This window comes from Sciurus vulgaris (genome assembly GCF_902686455.1).
Source record: "Sciurus vulgaris genome assembly, chromosome: 1".
Lineage (NCBI taxonomy): Eukaryota > Metazoa > Chordata > Mammalia > Rodentia > Sciuridae > Sciurus > Sciurus vulgaris.
Genome location: NC_136461.1, coordinates 198,156,731 through 198,174,485, shown reverse-complemented (window position 1 = coordinate 198,174,485; position 17,755 = coordinate 198,156,731). Strand labels below are relative to the sequence as shown.

At 45.9% G+C, this 17,755-nt stretch overlaps 1 protein-coding gene and 1 long non-coding RNA gene across 3 annotated transcripts; one reads left to right on the top strand and one right to left on the bottom strand.

Moving 5' to 3' along the window:
* The first annotated feature begins 1,384 nt into the window (after positions 1–1,384).
* Positions 1,385–6,554, top strand: LRATD2 (LRAT domain containing 2). 2 transcript variants are annotated; one of them, XM_079148070.1, is made up of 2 exons: positions 1,385–1,990; positions 2,344–6,554. In XM_079148070.1, exon 2 carries the CDS (start codon positions 2,441–2,443, stop codon positions 3,371–3,373), a length of 933 nt encoding a protein of 310 aa, XP_079004196.1. In that variant the 5' UTR covers positions 1,385–1,990; positions 2,344–2,440; the 3' UTR covers positions 3,374–6,554. The 2 variants fall into 2 exon arrangements, 1 of the variants encoding a protein (XP_079004196.1); XR_013765221.1 differs by lacking the exon at positions 1,385–1,990 and having other exon boundaries at positions 2,288–3,577; positions 6,123–6,554.
* A 138-nt stretch (positions 6,555–6,692) lies between these two features.
* On the bottom strand, positions 6,693–17,507 carry LOC306666174. The gene is made up of 2 exons (XR_013765227.1): positions 11,546–17,507; positions 6,693–10,367 (listed from the first exon to the last, which is right to left on the bottom strand). It is a non-coding gene; the product is annotated as an uncharacterized lncRNA (long non-coding RNA).
* Between the last annotated feature and the right edge of the window lie 248 nt (positions 17,508–17,755).

Genomic DNA, 17,755 nt, shown 5'->3' with positions numbered 1-17,755 from the left:
CTTGTCTCAGTCTAATTCTCCCCTATAAAATGGGTACCTACACACACAGTTAACATAGCAGTTAACAGCAACCCCAGAGCACGTGCTACCAAAAGGCCCTGGGGAATATCACCCAGTCGCATGTGCCTGAGGTCAGTCGGAAAATATTTCAATTGAATCTGCACATACCGTACACAGAAGCCTCATTTTGGTGGAGCTTATACTGTGATCTTAGACTTGCTGAAGGACTAACTTCCATCACAGCCCTGACAATATTGATTTTTCTGGCTTAAAAGTACATAAGTAGATTGATTTTTTTATTCTCTCCAACTAAAAAGGATCACAGTAGTAGTATATTTCTGTTTCCAGGGGTTGGTATACATACTGAATAAATAATAGCATTACTTGGAAAAATTTAGTCAAAAGAAACAATGATGAAAAACAGGGTATCAGTCTTATGTTGCATTCTTACAAATGAGCTTGGGCACTTCCTAAACTTGTCCGTTGTAAATGGGGTCGGCAATTCTCAACCACGATCCTGACCAGTACCCACCCCACCCCAGCACACGCGCTTTGGTAGCCTACATCTTAGGTACAAGAAATGAAGTCAGTGGGGGGAAAGTGTCCTCTTGTGGAGGAGGTTAATAAGCAATACTTTTGTCACTTCCTTCTCAAAGTCAGCAGGAAGGAAATATATCCACCAGGGGCCTCTGCTAATTTGTTTCTAATTCAAGGACAATTAGGCAATTCCTACATCCCCCACCCCCAAGAAAAGCTGCCATTTCTGCATGACTTTTCTCAGGACTCAGCGAACTGGTAACTCTCTAGAAACAACAGAGGTCATGAAATTAACTTTGTATAACTTCGAGGGACCTGTAATAAACCGCGCACCGGTTTTAGGAGCCAGCCAGTAACGGTCTTCATTCTGTTTCACGCCGTTTCCTTTCTCTGAATTTTTTTTTCTACCCTCAAGTTTCATACTACTCATTCTGGAAATGCCTCTGAGCCGAAGAGCTTCTAGAGTCCTGCGGATGCCTTCCTATGATCCTTAGGTCAAGAAATAACGTTCTGGACCAGGAAAAAAAGAAGCAGAAGCCCCTGATGACTCTGCTCCTCCCTCTCCAGGTACTGAGGAAGAAGAAATGGAAGGGAAAAGAAATAAACGCTAAGTCTCCTCTTCTTCATTTCTATACTAGCAGGTGGCTCTGAAAAACAGAGGCAGCGGAGTACCAGGGGCCAGCGCAGGGGGCCGGCCCCAGCTAGCGGGCTGATTATTTATCAGCGGGATTTAAACCGCTCTGGAGGGGGCGTGGCCCGGGCGGAGCCCCGCGGCCCGGGTGGGCGGGGCGGGGGTGGGGATCCCGGCGGCGCAGCACCGTGTGGGAAAGACCCGAGCTCCGGAGCCAGCGCCTGTCTCTTTAAATGCCACGGGCTGCGCTCCCGCCCGGGAGCCCGGAGCCGGATCTACAATCCCGTCCCTCCCGCTCCGGCGCTTGTTGCTCACCCGGCCCGAGCGGGAGCTGCCGCCGCCGGGAAGCGAGGCTGCCTCCTTCCCCTCGCGCCCCACCTCCCTATAGAGCTGGCCGAGCGGGGGCAGCAGCGCCTGTAGGAGGGAGGGGGCGCGGTGTGAACAGGAATTGCCCCTGCCTGCAAGTCTTGGGGCGCGACGCAGCCGCGGGGAAGACATGCTTCTCTACCCCCTGCCCAGCTTCGCTGCCGCCGGTGCCGGGAGAGCAGGGACTGCGGAGCCCACACCCGCAAACTCGTCCTAGAAGTCTCGGGGTGCGGCAGGGGGCCCCTCCCAATTTCCCTCGGCTTCCACCTCCCCTGCGGGTGAGTTCGCGCTGTAACCCGAACCGGAGGCCGGCGAGCGCGCGGGGGAGGGGAAAGGAGCCCCGGGAGGGAGCGCCGCAGGTGAGCCAGGTAGGGTGGCTCACCTGCCCGGGCCGCGCTACGGAATCCTCGCCTGCTCCCCGGGGACGAAGGCGTTGAGGGACGTCGCAGGGGCTCGGTAGGGCCTGCCGTGGGAGGGGGACTCAGGAGAGGGGAGATTGGAGTAAAGTTTCTATTTCCTTCTTCCCTCCAGCCCGGACTTGGCAGGTAGGGCGCGGGCGGAAGCGGTAGGAGCCGCTGATGCAATGGCTTTTGCCTGGGCCAGGTGAACGCTGGGGACGGGGGAGAGCGGGAGTTGCCTTATCTCCTGTTATCTTGACCCTGGAGGAGGAGAAACGACGAAAGGCGCGCTGCAACCGAGACTCCCCCAAAATGGCCCCAGGTGCTTGGTCCCCACTCATTCTTTCTCTTAACAAAATGTCCTTTTCCTGGAGGGACTCTTACAGATACGCTTTCTTTCGGTTCCAACAGGTGGCCCCAGCCCCTGTCCGGGGACCCGTGCCAATGACCCTAGTGGTGGTTTCGCTTTCTCCCCTCGCGGCGGTGTGAAACCTGTGTCCACAGCGTGATGGGCAACCAGGTGGAGAAGCTGACCCACCTAAGTTACAAGGAAGTTCCAACGGCCGACCCGACCGGTGTGGACCGGGACGACGGTCCCCGCATCGGTGTGTCTTATATCTTCTCCAATGACGACGAGGACGTGGAGCCACAGCCACCGCCCCAAGGGCCGGATGGCGGCGGGTTGCCCGACTGCGGGGACGGACCGCCGCCGCCCCCGCCGCAGCCTTACGACCCGCGGCTGCACGAGGTAGAGTGTTCAGTGTTCTACCGCGACGAGTGCATCTACCAGAAGAGCTTTGCGCCGGGCTCGGCGGCGCTGAGCACCTACACACCAGAGAACCTGCTCAACAAGTGCAATCCAGGCGACCTGGTGGAGTTTGTGTCGCAGGCGCAGTACCCGCACTGGGCAGTGTACGTGGGCAACTTCCAGGTGGTACACCTGCACCGGCTGGAGGTGAGCAACAGCTTCCTGACTGACGCCAGCCAGGGCCGCCGCGGCCGTGTGGTCAACGATCTGTACCGCTACAAGCCTCTGAGCCCCAGTGCGGTGGTGCGCAACGCGCTGGCGCACGTGGGCGCCAAGGAGCGCGAGCTCAGCTGGCGCAACTCAGAGAGCTTTGCCGCCTGGTGCCGCTATGGCAAGCGCGAGTTCAAGATCGGCGGCGAGCTGCGCATCGGCAAGCAGCCCTACCGCTTGCAGATTCAACTCTCGGCTCAGCGCAGCCACACGCTGGAGTTCCAGAGCCTGGAGGACCTGATCATGGAGAAGCGGCGGAACGACCAGATCGGACGCGCTGCGGTACTGCAGGAGCTCGCCATGCATCTGCACCCGGCGGAGCCGGACGAGGGCGACAGCGATGCGGCGCGGACTACGCCGCCTCCCAGGCCCATCCCTTCACCGCGCTTGGAGGGGGAGGATGGAGAGGCAGTGGCACACTGACGGGCGAGTGGAGGGCAGCGCTGCAAAAGGGAGCTGTTTGCAGCAGCCGCTGTCCCCTTTCTCCTCCTCTTCCTCCTTCCCTCCCTCCCTCCTCTGCCACCTTCTGGGCCCCCCTGGAATTCCTGGGCCCTTTGGAAAATGGAGAGTTGGTGAAATGCGCAGCCGGCTGTGGACAGGGAAGGAGGAAGGGAACAGAGGGAGCAGGTAGGAGCGCTTTTGAGTGGATAGATAGTATTTCCTGCCCGGCCCCCTCAGGCTTGTCTTCCTTTCTGTTGTGGGGCATACTGTAGACTTGCTTAATCTGGGTTCAGAATCGACCCTTAAACACGAAAGGTTGGAGAAAAGTTCAGAGTACCTTCAGAACCCTGCCATTACCTCTGCTTCTCCCCTACACTGAGCTTAGAGGATGCCTGGTACAGAGGCCAGAGGGGGGTTGGGGAGACACCACCATGGCCTGCAGCCTGGAGCTGCTTATCATCTTCCCCCGCTGAGCTGTGAGTGGGATCCAGAAGGCTGGTGTGATTTATTTTATGGGATTCCTGGGGCGCAAGGCTGGTGAAACCACAACAAGGTCTGGGAGCATCAGACCAAAACCAAGCAGCCCCTATTAAGTGTAACAAATAGTTGAACAAACTCGGGCCACAAAGACTACCTCCCTTCTCCATCCCCAGGTAATTCATCTTCAGGAGCTGGATCTTAGCTTAGTCTGTTGCTCCACCTGCCCCTTCCCAGGTTACAAGTAAATCATTGTCAAGGGCCAGTCATGGGAAGGATTCAATTAAGGTTCAGTTCTGCGCCTTTGTTTTTCTGCCCGCTGTTGTAGACACTTAGAGCTGTGTTATTTGTTAGCAAAGGAGAGAATAGCCCTTTGTGTCTGTGATCTAATTAAACCTGCTTGGCTGTGCTGGTCCGCAGGTCACAGATGGGGTTCACTCGTGCACCCCATAAAGCATCCACTAGGGAAGGAGCTGAACGGTGCTGCCCTGGCAAGAATAAGTTAATCTCCTCTTCCACTTCCTTCCTGAATGGTGAAGGTAACCCTTTTAAAAACAAAGCTTTGTTGGTGATCCTGTGTTTTTTTTTCCTCTTTCCTTTTTTTTTTTTTTTTTTTTAAATTTTTCCTCTCACAGGCCCATCTCCCTCACCCTCTCTTCTGTTCTTCTGGTGGTAAAATCTTGGGCTTGAGACCTGTTTCAGTAGAAAGATACTTATTTTGCCAGCCACACTGATGTGGTTTAATTCAAGGGGCAAAGTCTTTTTAATACTGCAGTAGTCTCCCTGTTGCTTGGAGTACACCCCTACAGGGTCTTTGCAATTTAGAGGGATGATGTCCATTACAGTTGCCCCTTGGTATAGTCAGCACAGAATCTGATGACAGTCCTACACACAGGTTGGTGGCTATGGGATCTGGTAGTAGCAGACTGAGCAGATACTACTTGGATTTGCTACTAAGCAACTGTGTGCTTTAGTGTGAGGCTTTGAATAATTTTTCCTCCTGTCCCTTATATTCTGTGAGTGTGCCCTTGATTTTGAGTGCTTCTCAGTGCCTGTTACCAGTGCTATCTCAAAAGCTGAGTAAATTTTGAGGGTTTCGTTTTGTTTAATTCCTTCTTGGGTGTCGTTATAAACTACTTTGGACAAGTCATTGAACTAATTATTAACAGCTGGAATAGAACCGTCCTTAAGTAATTCACAACCACCTTCATCCTTGGGCTTTTTGCTTGGAGAGCTCTAAGTCAAGGCAGTGAGACTTGAAGGATCTTCATGTCTGTTTACTTTTTTTCAGACAAAGAAGCTGAGGCCATAATTTTTAAATGCCCAAATCTTCTTATACCCCAACGTGAAACCTTTCTGTCACAAGGGCATTAGCTGTGTTGCCAGTTTTCACAGTGGTCCCCAAACAGGTCCTGTTCCTTTTGATTGTTAAAAGTGAACCACACTCTAGCCCTGCTGGACATCGGAGGATAACCAGTCTCTATCAGAAATGGAGCCTAGTTCCCGCGTTTAATACAGCTTTGCATTTGTGTTCTCTCGCTCATAGAAAAGCAGTACAAGAGAAACCTGGGTAAAGACATTTAGGAGAACCTACTATATCTAACAGATGGTTTGAACACCATCCAGACGGTAGGGGGGGAAAGGAAGAGTTGTCACTGTCCCACAACTCTGGGCCACCGGACTCTTCCCCTCCCACCCCTCCACTCTTCATCTGTCTCCTTCCTCTTCCCCAAAATGGCAAGTCTGGTTACACTGAGGGTAGCAGTTACTTTGTGTTGTTCCAAACGAGACACCTTGAAAGTCTCAACTTGAACCAAGAGCTCCTATAAACCCACGCCAACAGTTAGTAACAGACTGCTCCAGGAAGAGGCTTTGGATAATGGCTTGAAAATGGACTAGAATAGGAAATAGATCTGTGCCAGATGATCCTTTTGGAGCGTGGTGCCAGTGTTTCTACAGGGTACCAGAGATGCTAAATGTGTAATGCTTAGGAATAGGAGATTCCACTGGAAATTTTCGTATGAATATACTGCTTAAAGACAGCCACAACCAACTGGCGAGGGCTCCAGGAAAGGGGTTCAGATCTCTTAAGAGCTCTGGGTTCTTAAGATGGATGGCAGTGTTGTGGAGAAGTGATTTTTTTTTTTTTTTTTTTTTTTTTTTTTTTTTTTTTTTTTAATACCCTGGCAGTGACTACATCTGGCACTTTAGAAAAAAAAAATAAGTATATTTAATAATTTTTGTTTCTCCTTAGGAATAAGACTTTAAAACTATTTTGTACTGTGAATTATGGATGCTCTTTGAAGGAAAGAAATATCGATTCCAATATTCCTCAGAAGCTCTGGCAGGGATAAGCAGGACATGGACTGGAACGTATGCTAAATGAAACCAGACAAATTCTATTTTCTTACCTGAGCAAATATTTTATTGAGACTGCTTATGTGTGTCAAAGAAGCCCACAACTTCAGCTACACAACTTTTTATATTAAAGGAACTCATAGTTTTTGTAGCTTTTATTCCACATTTAATTTAAAATGACTTTGTAGCACTAAAAATGCCTAGCAGAAGACTTTATTCCAGACCTTTAAGAAAATTTTTAGTTTTTATGAGAAAAAAAAAAAAAAATCACTTCAGTGGTTATACTTCTTGTGTCCCTGGTGCTTCGGGCCCTAACAGCACCGTTGGACCACACTACGACCATATGGAACATATTTTTTGGAAGTAAAACTTTAATTTTATATGACATATGCTATAGAGAGCTAAGAAAATTTAAGGACTACTTGTTTTCTATTTTTTTTTTTTTTCTTTAATGGGATCCACTGTGTTGAAGACTCTTGATATTATGTGCTTGTCTAACCATTTTTTACAAATTAGAATATAATCTCATGTGATCATGGTCATAAGATTTGTTTGGAAAGTTAGATTTTACTTGTCAGTTTTTTTTTTTTTTTTAAATCAGAATACCTATAGACTTGACTGGTTTATTCAAATTTTTCATTATGTTGTTTTATTCTTGGGTATAATACTTGTGACCCATGGAGAATTACACTAACAGGATAAACTTCATCTGCATATTATTTCCCAGTAAATTGTATAAACCTTATTTTTTGTTGAAGGTTGTATGTTAAATCAATGTTATGTTCTTATACCACTTCTTGAGAAGGAAGTTCCAATTTGAAATTGTATCATTTCCTTCAAAATGAAGGGCAGTGCTTAGTTAAATAAAAGATTGATGATATCTTTTAAGCCATTTCCTCTTCACTCTGTCTTATTAAAAATAAAACCCATCAAATTCTTTTGAAAAAAATGCTTGAGGTTTTCTAATAAGCCGTCTATTAGGGGGTCACTGAATTTGTATTTTTTCCACTTATATATTGTACTATTTTCTGATATTTTTGATCCAAATTCAAGCTATTCAGCTTACTATTAAGTTTTCAGAGAATATTAGTATGTATCATCTTTGCATTGCTCAGTGAACATTTTGATGGATTCATTTAGTGAGTCAAAATCTTGCATTTACTGTGTGAGAATTAACCACCTATTGCTTTTAAGCTATCATTGTTCATGAAAAATATCTTATGAACATAAATTTTCAGTACACATTGATTTTCAGAATCAATGCAAAAATTGCTGGATACCATGTTCTCATTATGGAGTCTACACCAGGGAGTTAGGGTGTTCGGTAACCCATGTTGCATCTTGAGTGGGTGGTTTGAGTACCAGTTAAAAGGAGCATGCTCATCACATCATTTGATTACAACAAATGGGCAGACTTGATCACATAGCGCTGTTAGCATGATCAGTGATGCAGTTGCTAGCAGTTGGTAGGGGGACGATGTTGAACCTGCAGGGCATTAGCACACCCTATGCCAGTGACAGAAGCCACATAATCCCAAGAGGTTCAAAAGCCTGGGCTTTGTCAACAGACTCCTATGAGGATCTTAAAAAAGGAAGTTGAATGCTGAAGGTTATAGGAAACCCAAGCAGCAATGAAGTCATTTTGAAAGCCCCAGACTGGAAGTCTTAATTTGACATTGACCTCATTGGGGAAGTAGGGGAAGGAGAACCTAAGAAAACTGTGCATTTATTCCCTGGGTGGTTTTGGTGAAGGCTGCTGTGCCTGTATTTCCTAAGTGGACTGAGCTTGCTTAATGTAGGAAAATGACATGTTCCAAAGCGTTTAAAAGGCTCTGCAAAATGAACAAACCTACAATATGTGCAAAGGTCTTTTATTTCCTTTACTGAATTTACCAGGAAAACTGCTTATTAAACAAATACAGCAATTTTATCTGTAGAATAAATGCAAAAGCTGGCTGGTGTCTGCATCTGCTCTTGGAGTAAACATGATGGGCAGGAGGGTGCAGAACCCCAGCCTGGTATCCATCTAAATCAATCAGCTCTCCAAGGAAGAGTGATATTGAGAAGAGCACCACCTAGCCATGGGATCGGGGGTGCCACAGTGATCTAGGGCATATTCAGAGGCTGAGACATGGGGAAGTTTTTCAAGACAAAAATGAGAAGGATCACATCAGATATTTTGAAATACTCATCCTTGGCCACAATGATTAACAAGAAGAGTGGTGTCAGGTTGAACAGGCAGTAGCCAGGCAAATGTCCTTGCAGAATTTTTGTATAAGGTCATGATGGACTTTATGCAAGCTGGTGATTCTGGCAGTATTTTGCAATAGTTAAGCAATTGCTGTAAGAACCTTCATAACCTCCCAATTTCATTTATTTATTTTTGGTATTAAGGATTGAACCCAGGGGCACAGTACCACTGAGCTATATCCCCGAATACTTTTAATTTTTATTTTGAAATTGTCTCACTAATTAGTTGAGGATGGCCTCAAATTTGTGATTCTCCATTCTCAGCCTCCCAAGTGGCTGAAATTACAGGCCTGCACCACCATGCCTGGCCTAACTTTAATGTTTATAAACATTTCTGATACAAATGACTATTATCATTCTGACAACTTTTACATTTCTTTCACACTAGGAACTAGAACATAGAGGTTCATTTTTGTTTCTTGTTTTTTTTTTTTTTTTTTAAGAAGTGATCCTGCCCATGAGCTTCTTTCTAAGGAAAGAAAAATCAGCTGGGCAGAGTGGAGCATGCCTGTAATCCTAGCAGCTCAGGAGGCAGGAGGATTGTGAGTTCAAAGTCAGCCTCAGCAACTTAACAAGGTCCTAATCAACTCATCAAGACCCGGTCCCTAAATGAATTATAATAAAGAGCTGGGGATGTGGTTCAGTGGTGAAATGGCCCTGGGTTCAATCCCCAGTACCAAAACAAAAGAAAAAAATCAACTTTACTCACACATATAGTCCAGATTATAATAAATGGAGGCCCTGTCAAGTGCTGATGGTAGGTATACAAATAAAGCAGATGTGTGTGAAGTATAACTGGAGTTTGAAAACTGGTGGTAGATGGGCACGTGAAGTGTGTAGTCCCTTTGAAATCAGACCAGAAACATGCAGGGAGGGGCAACCCAGGACAACGGAGAAAATGATATTACTCATATTTGCTCAGTACTTAACTGGGAGGCTCCTCAATTCCCAGGGCCTAAATGCAAAGATGGACTAGATCCCTAGTTACTGTTCTCATGTCGTTTCCACCCCAACAGACAGGACAGATTAGTACTTCCCCAAAAGAAATGCACAAGAAGGTGTTCAATCACATTGCTGTTGAGATAGATGCAATGGAGGAAATATTCAAGGTGTGTGGGAGAAAGAATGTCTCCAGCCGTGATTCAGAGAAGTCTTCCCTGAGGATGTAGGATTTATGTGGAGCCTTGGAAAGGTGGAGCAGAGAGCCAGGTGCTTCCAGTGGACTCTGGTTATATTAAGCAAGGGAGGGAGTCTGGGGAGAAAATACTTGAGGCTCAAGTGCTCCCCAGATGCCTTTGCTTCGGCTCTTGGTGCTTATTCATCTCTCCCAGGCTTCCTTGCACAACCTGTCCCACTGGTTCATGTGTCTCCAGTGCTTAACAAAGAACCAGGCAGAGACCATCACTAGAATTTGAGTGAGTGAATGACTTTTAGGGTTGGGCTTTAGCTAGACTAGCAAATACCCAGAATCTCTCAAGGTGGCATGACAGTGATTTGAAGGGGATGAACACAGCTTTGGTTTTCAGGATGCATTGAACAGGCAGCTGGAAGTGACTGTCCTCTCTGCCCTCAGCACTGCCGGTTGTCCTGCTAATGCTACTGTGGCCTTAAGTCACCAGCCAGGTTAGGGAGTAGAGTACGGGGTTCAGGCCTTTGCCCAACACAGGGCAGTGGACAGGTGGCATGGCAGGCTGGATGGGAAGAACATTAAAACAGCAGGAGGTTTTACAACCTTGCAACTGTGATTGGTGATTTCATTCAGCTGGCAGGCCACTGTGGCCATAGAGTCTGCAGTGCCTCGTCATGCGTGGCCATCTGGGCTGCCTCCTCTGAGAAACTCCAGCGGTGTGGTCAACTCCCAGGGTCTGCTTATCTTGCTATTCAGTGAGTTCTTTGTGCTCTCATAACTGGGAGGGTTTTCAGTTACAAATCTGAACTGTAGATACACAGCAGGGAAGAGTAAGTAGTTAAGGCTTTGTAGTCAAAGTCCTGGGTTCCTCTGCTCCAGCCTCTGCTGATTATTAGCCTGGGAACCTTGGGAATAGTTACCTACTCTTCTTGGAAACTTTGTTTCCTCCTCTGTACAGTGTACATGGACTTAACTCTCTGAACTGAAGTTGTTTGGGTAAAAATAATACTATATTTAGCATTTCATAATTAATATTAATAAACTAACAAAAGTATGAATATATAATAATACAGAGGCAGCATATCTACCTTAAATGAGGGTTGTCAGGACAAGATCAATAACCATTGTGATGGGCTTAGAAAATCTGGGGTAATGTATGTGTTCAAAAACTTTATTTTGCCAGGCACGGTGGTGCTCACCTATAATACCAGTGATCCAAAGGCAGAGGCAGGAAGATTGCAAGTTCAAGGCCAGCCCCAGCAATTTAGGAAGACAACTGTCTCAAAATAAAATTTAAAAGGACTGGGAGTGTACCTCAGTGGTATAGCACCCCTGGGCCAATCTCCAATGCCACACAAACACAGAATTAGCCTTATTTAAATAAAGATTCTGTCTAGGAGAGGGAGATCTTCCCTTTAGTCTTGCAGACTTTCTCAGCTTGATACAAGAAATTGGTAAGATATGAAGGAGATGATTCTTCTTAATTCTTCACTGTTCAGCAGGTGTCGTAGTGTTTGAAATGTTTGTCGAGCCTTGATCTTTAGTAGATGAACCATTACCTTTGTTTGCATATTTTATTATGTTTACTCATTAATCCAATCCCTATTTACTGAGAATGTTTCAAGCACTGGGTGTTAGATGGCCCCGGCAGGATAAGAGAGGATTGTTCAATGAGGACAATAACAGGGAGGATATCCTCTTGCCCATGCTGACCTGTTTTACTCATTACCCCACTTTCTGGACCGATCATAATGTCGTCTCCATTTTATAGTTGAGTAAGCAGTTTTAGTGAAATTGGCTCTCTGATGTCACATCGCTAATACATGACAGTTTCTGGCCTGAAACAGGAACACTGGTCTCCAAAGCCCCAGGCTGGTGTTCCTCCCTTGGAAGACTCCTGATCACTCCCACCAGCCCTTCTCCTTACCCCTGGAGAAGACTCTTCTGCTCCCACAGTCCTGCTGGCAGTGCTACCTGAAGAGCATTAATGTGTCACTGTTACTGTAGCACCTGGAGGCATGACTGGAAGGCCCAGTGACCGGAACAGAAGGGAGGCGACTCAGCCAAAGGGGATTTTAAGTTCTTATCGTGAGGTGAGTACTGATAACACACCTGGGGGGAATATGGACCAGCCCAGAATGACCCTACCCTCCCTGTGACTGAGCATTGTGACAGTCCCTCCTTCCTCAGCTCCCTTCTGTCTGCCCTTCTGTGACTTCTTCCCCCACCCGACAGCTGGAGGTCAAGTAACACAGCCCTCTTCAGGTCCTGGCCCCAGCCTTTGACCTGCTCTGTGACCATGGCAAGTTAGTGACTTCCGTAAGTCACCTGACTTATCTAAAATTTATGCACTCCCCAGAGCTGCCCATTAGCTTAGATGAATAAGTCAAGCAGATCACAGGGCACTTACCTAAGTGGGTGGGTGTTGGCTCTGCCACATTTGACTTTGCATAGGGTCGGTGCCCTTGAGCAAGCCCCTTTACCATGCTCAGACCCGGGTTCTGCATTTCTGTGTGTAGCACCCGACTCTAGTAGCAGTCTGTGACAAGATTCCAGGTGTAACCTTAATACTTGCAATGGTTATAGATGTCGCCAGTTACTTGACATTTATTTTAAGGAAAAGTCATTCCTCCATTCTCTAAACTTTTTTCCCAATAAAAATGTTATAATAATAAATATGAAATTATAAAATTAATTATACATAAATTAATTTAAAAATTCATGGAAGTGTTTTTGTTGGGAAAGTGGGCCCTATACACAGAATTTTTGCTTTTGAACTGAATGGCAAATTTTGTCATTTTATTTAATACTAGAAACCACACCTGAGATATGGATGGGGAAAAAAAGATAATGATAGGAATAAATTTATCCAGGTCTCCTTTGTCTCCGAAAAGTATTTAGAGATCTTTGTTCATTTTTTAATGTTACTTTTTCAGAACTGATTCTCTTTCCCCGCTCAAGCCAGAGTTCCTTTACCACCTGGCTTCACTTTTGGCCAGTACCTCACAGCCCACAGAGAGAATTCTCTCACCCCTTACTGGATGTTCATGCTCTATTTTGAGGGAGTCCATTTTTTTTTTTTCATATTTCAGAAAAAGTGAAGTTTTCCATAAAGCCATAGGCATCAAATGGTGGTAGTTCTTTGTACCAATATATATTTTAGTACTGTTTGAAAAATTAATAAACGTTTTATCTTCTGGGAATTGAACTCAGAGGTCCTTAACCACTGAGCCACATCCCCAGCCTTTTTATATTTCATTCTAGAGACAGGGTCTTGCTGAGTTGCTTAGAGCCTCACTAAGTTGCTGAGCCTGGTTTTGAACTCTGGATCCTCCTGCCTCAGCCTCCCGAGCGGCTGGGATTACAGGCTGCCATCCCACACCCGGCCAAACTTTATTTTAGTCTCACAGAGACCTCCCACACACTGTGCCCTCCGCGCCCCCACCACTGTCTGGCATCCGTGTGGTGCCCGTGTTGGGATCAGTGAGCTGACACCAGCCCGACCTCATGATCTGAAGTCCATAGTTTACGTGGGGTTCGTCCTTGTATGCTATGTGTCGTGGGCTTTGACGAAGGCATCCACCATTGTAGCATCTGCAGGATAGTTTTACACCTGACCTTTTCTCCTCCTTCCTTTCTTTGCCCCCTGGCTGAGAGCTGGACTGTTTCTAGCCCCTTTGCCTCATCTTAAAAGACTTCTCCATAGGCCCTCTTGCCTTCTTAACCAGGCCCAGGGACATTCTTGGCTGGAGTGGCGTCAGGCCTTCTTGAAGTGTTTATGAGACCGGCCAGCACGGGGTAGCCGGGGGGCTAGAAGGAGGAATGCCAAGTGGTCTACCCACCTGCCCAGGTTCCACTGGGGCAGGGCAACAACCCAGGCAAAACCTGTGATAAAGCCTGATGGCGGGAAGGCTGGGTGCCAGGCCCGTGAGCAGGGACAGCCGGCCTCACGTGGTGGCTGGGGAGGGTCCGGGTTAGCAGGTCGGCAGGTCTTAGAGAGAGACTCCGACAGCCTCTCCTCTCTCTTCGACCCTCTACTTTTGACAGCAAAGCGCACATCTCTACAGCTGGTTGGAGGAGTGGGGTGGGCGAGAGCCAGCACTACAGGTTACCTAGTAGTTACTTGTAGTCACTAGTAGCTGCTTTCCTTCCTATTGTTGATGTAGACGTCAACTGAGAAGGTTACCTTAGGACGAGCAGCAGGGACCTCCATCCTACTACAGCAAAAGTGTCCTCTTCAGCATCGTCCGGCTGACCCTAGATAGCACGAGGATCCCGACCCAGGAGGACAGTCCCTTCTCTCTTGAAGGGGCTGAGAGATACCCCGGGAGGCATGGCTTGCTCAGCCAGCACCACCCTGTGCAGTGCCTCCCAGGAGATGGGTATCCATTTGCAGAACAATAATAACCTGTCAACTAGCGTGCACAGTTCCGGAGTGAGCAGTGATAGACGTGATCCGCCACAGCTAGTCCCAGCACGTCGTTTGCTCAAGGAGAGCCTGTCGGGTTCCATGGTCCTTCCCGGGTGTTGCCCCGCGTCCACGACTCAGCCCCCGACTCAGCTCTCAGGAGGATTTGATTGGGACAGATCTCACCAAACAAGCCTCACTAGAGCTGAACCGGTCAGAGAAGGTGCTGCACTGGGCTCTGTAGTGGCTGAAACCATGTGGCCTCAGACGTTTAGGAAATGTCATAAATAATTTGTGAAAACACACCACATACCCAGGTGCACGTGCCAGCAAGTCAAGTGCACCTTGAAATCTGAGTCTTTGGTTTCTCTCAGTGGGACAACCTAAGAGGTGACACTCTGAGCGTTGGTGTCACTATAAAGGACTGATCGTTTCCTTCCTCCCTGGTTACTGCCTCTCTCTGCTTGCCCTGCCTAAGAACATTTTTTTGTTAATATTATTTTGTTACTCTGTGTGTGTGTGTGTGTGTGTGTACAACCAGGGGTGCCCTACCCCTGAGCTACACCTTCAACCCTTTTTATTTTATTTTGGAGGTCTCACTAGGTTGCCTACACTGGCCTAGAACTTGGGATCCTCCAGCCTCAGCCTCCCAAGTCCCTGGAATTACAGACCTGTGCCACCACACCCAGCAATTTTGCTATATTTTTACATATCAAAAATAGTATGAGCTTAATGCAAAAGAAGTTTGAATACAATTCACAATAGCTAAACTGTGGAACCAACCTAGGTGCCCTTCAACAGATGAATGAATAAAAACAATGTGGCATATATATACCATGGACTATTACTCGGCCTTATAAAAGAATGAAATGGTGGTATTTGCTGGAAATAGATGGAGCTGGAGAATATCACACTAAGTGAAATAAAACAATCCCCAAAAAACCAAAAGTCAAACGTTTTCTCTGATATGCAGGTGCTAATTCACAATGGAGGGGTGCTGGGGAAGAAGAGTTACTTCAGGTTAGGTAGAGGGGAGTGAAGGGAGGGCAGGGGTCTGGGGGCAGGAAGGACAGTAAAATGAATCAAACATTATTACCCAATAGCGTAATATATATAACTATACAACTGGTGAGATTACATGATGTGTAACCAGAAAAAGAGAAATTATACTCCATTATGTATGATGTATCAAAGTGCACTCTACTATCATGTATAACTAATTTTTTAAAAAACGTTTATGAAGTGACAGGCAAGGGTCTTCTCAAGTGTGCAGGGTGTCTGTGGCGGCCCTTTAAGACTTTTTTCTGTGAACATTCAGATATGCTCATCTGCATGTGTTTTTCCCAGTTGTTTTTTTAACTGCAATTCTTTCATACTACCTGTATTTCTCAGCTGCTTTTTTTTTTTTTTTTTTTTAACGTGTAGCAAATCAGGACTTTGGAATTAGTACACAAAATGTTTGGAAAATTCCTTTTATACAGCTACTAAATGGAGTATAGTAAACAAGCTTTTGTTTCTTATTTACCTATTCTCCGGTTGGTCTCCACTGAAACCATCTTCATTTTTCCCTAATTACAAATGATTGCTCCGCCTGTTCTTGGCGTACGTGGGGGTTTCTACAGGATTCACTCACAGAAGTTTATCTTTCTAGATAAAGTTTGTGCCCAATTTAAATTTTCATAGGAACAGCCAAATGAACCTCTATAAAATAACATTCTAGTAATGCTAATAACATTCTCAAGTGTTTGAAAACATTTACCACTCATCAGTTGAAAGATAGTTCCTGGTTGTTTCCATTTCTGTGAAGGTTTCAGGTTTTACCTCCTGAGCTGCCCTCAGATGTTTGGACAAGAATTAAAATGAGTGATAAGCCAGTTTTCTTCTGTGAACATGCAAATTGCCCAAGGCATTTGGATATTGGTGAGCCCAGTGAATCCTAGAGTCCAGCTATGAACTTAGATGAACAATACAAAAATAGTTGTGGAAAGATTCCTGAATTATTCTTCTTCTAGAAACGTAAATCTGATTGTGCCCCAGATGGCTCTATATCCGTCCATGGCTGCCAATAGCGCCCAGGATGAAATCCAGGCTCTCTACTCTGGTCGGTTGGCTGGAGCAACCTGGCCTCTGTTTACATGGACCTTGTTCTTATCACTCTTGTAGGGAATATTGCAGGCACACAGGTGTGTGTCTACACTCCTGAACACTGGGAGACCTGTTTTGCCCAGGCGTGGTGTTTTTCAGAACTCCTGACTGCTGCTTACCTATGTAGAGACACACAGCGCCTCTGGACTCAGCTCCACGTGCAGTGCGTATGTGCCGTTCTGACATGAAACTCACCAAACTACTTCCACTTGTACCATGATGTGTGCTAGCTTCCTCTATTCTGATTTACTCCGTTCCTTTTCGTTTGGGGGAGGGGGAAATCTTGTTGGCAGCCACTGAACTGATCTTACCGCTTATTAATGCAAGGCCCAGAGTCCTGAAGTTCACCCAGGTTTTCTCCCACTGAATGGCAGAGGCCTTGGCTACTCTGCAGCCTTTCATGCCTCAGCGTACATATTACCCTCCTTTGCTGTTGTATCCCACCTTGTTATTCTATCACAACATCCTGTTTATCTCTTTTATATCAATTTCCAAAATTGTAATCACCTAGTCACATGACTTTTCTTATCCCATTATTATTTGTCTCTCCCCAGCTAAACTCAGAACCAGGATCTCGTTTGCTTCAAGCACCACATGTGAGATAGATTTTGGGAAATAATAAGTGCTCAGTAAACACTTATGAGTGACTAAAGATATGCTGTTTTGGTGCTGGGTCCTGAGATTTGGGTTCTCCTCCATCTCACAGTCTAGCACATTCCATACACCCTACTGCTTTTGATCACAGAAAATTTGCTCAATAAATTTTTTAACCAGGAGCTCCCTGGTTCTCTCCCTTTAAATAAGATATCAAAAGGTGAGACTGCGTATTCTATTTCCAGAGGCAGTGTGTGGTGGTTAAGTGGGGGCTGTGGGCCAGATTGCTTGGACAGCAGTACTCACTCACCTCTTTGTCCCAGATGGCTTGGAATGAAGCAAATGAAAAATAGAAGAAATGTACAAGTTGTTTGTAAAGAAAAAAATCAGAACTAATATCTGAATAGAACTTTGCATTTCACAAATGTCTAACCTTACAATAACCCTGTGGAAAAGGATGGAAGATTTAAAATCATAACAACCCTGCTCACTGAGATGGGACTTGGTGCTAGGTCATATCAATTCATCTCATATCCTCAAAATAGCCCTGCAAGGCAGCTGTTACCCCATTTGATGAGAGCTGCTCAAGAAGATTGAGTGAGAAGGTGGCACAGCCAATAAGAGGTGAGATTGAGACCCAAAAACCAGTTTTTCTGTCTTCCAATCATGTAGTAAGATGATGTGGTGGACAAAATAAGGCCCTCCCTGAAAATGTCCACATCTGAGTCCCAGATTTTGTGCATATGCTAACTTACATGGCAAAAAAAATAAAAAACAGACTGTGCGGATGTTCCTGAATTAAGGATTTTGAAATGAGGATTTGGAAATGAGATTATCCCAGCTGGTCCAATGTACTCTCAAGTGTCCTTATCAGAGGACGGAGAGAGGTTGAAGTTCTGGATGCTTTCACTTAGTACAAAGTTTTCAAAGTTCATCCGATTGTAGCATGTATCAGAACTTCATTCCTTTTGATGGCTGAGTAATATTCCATTTTATGTAAATA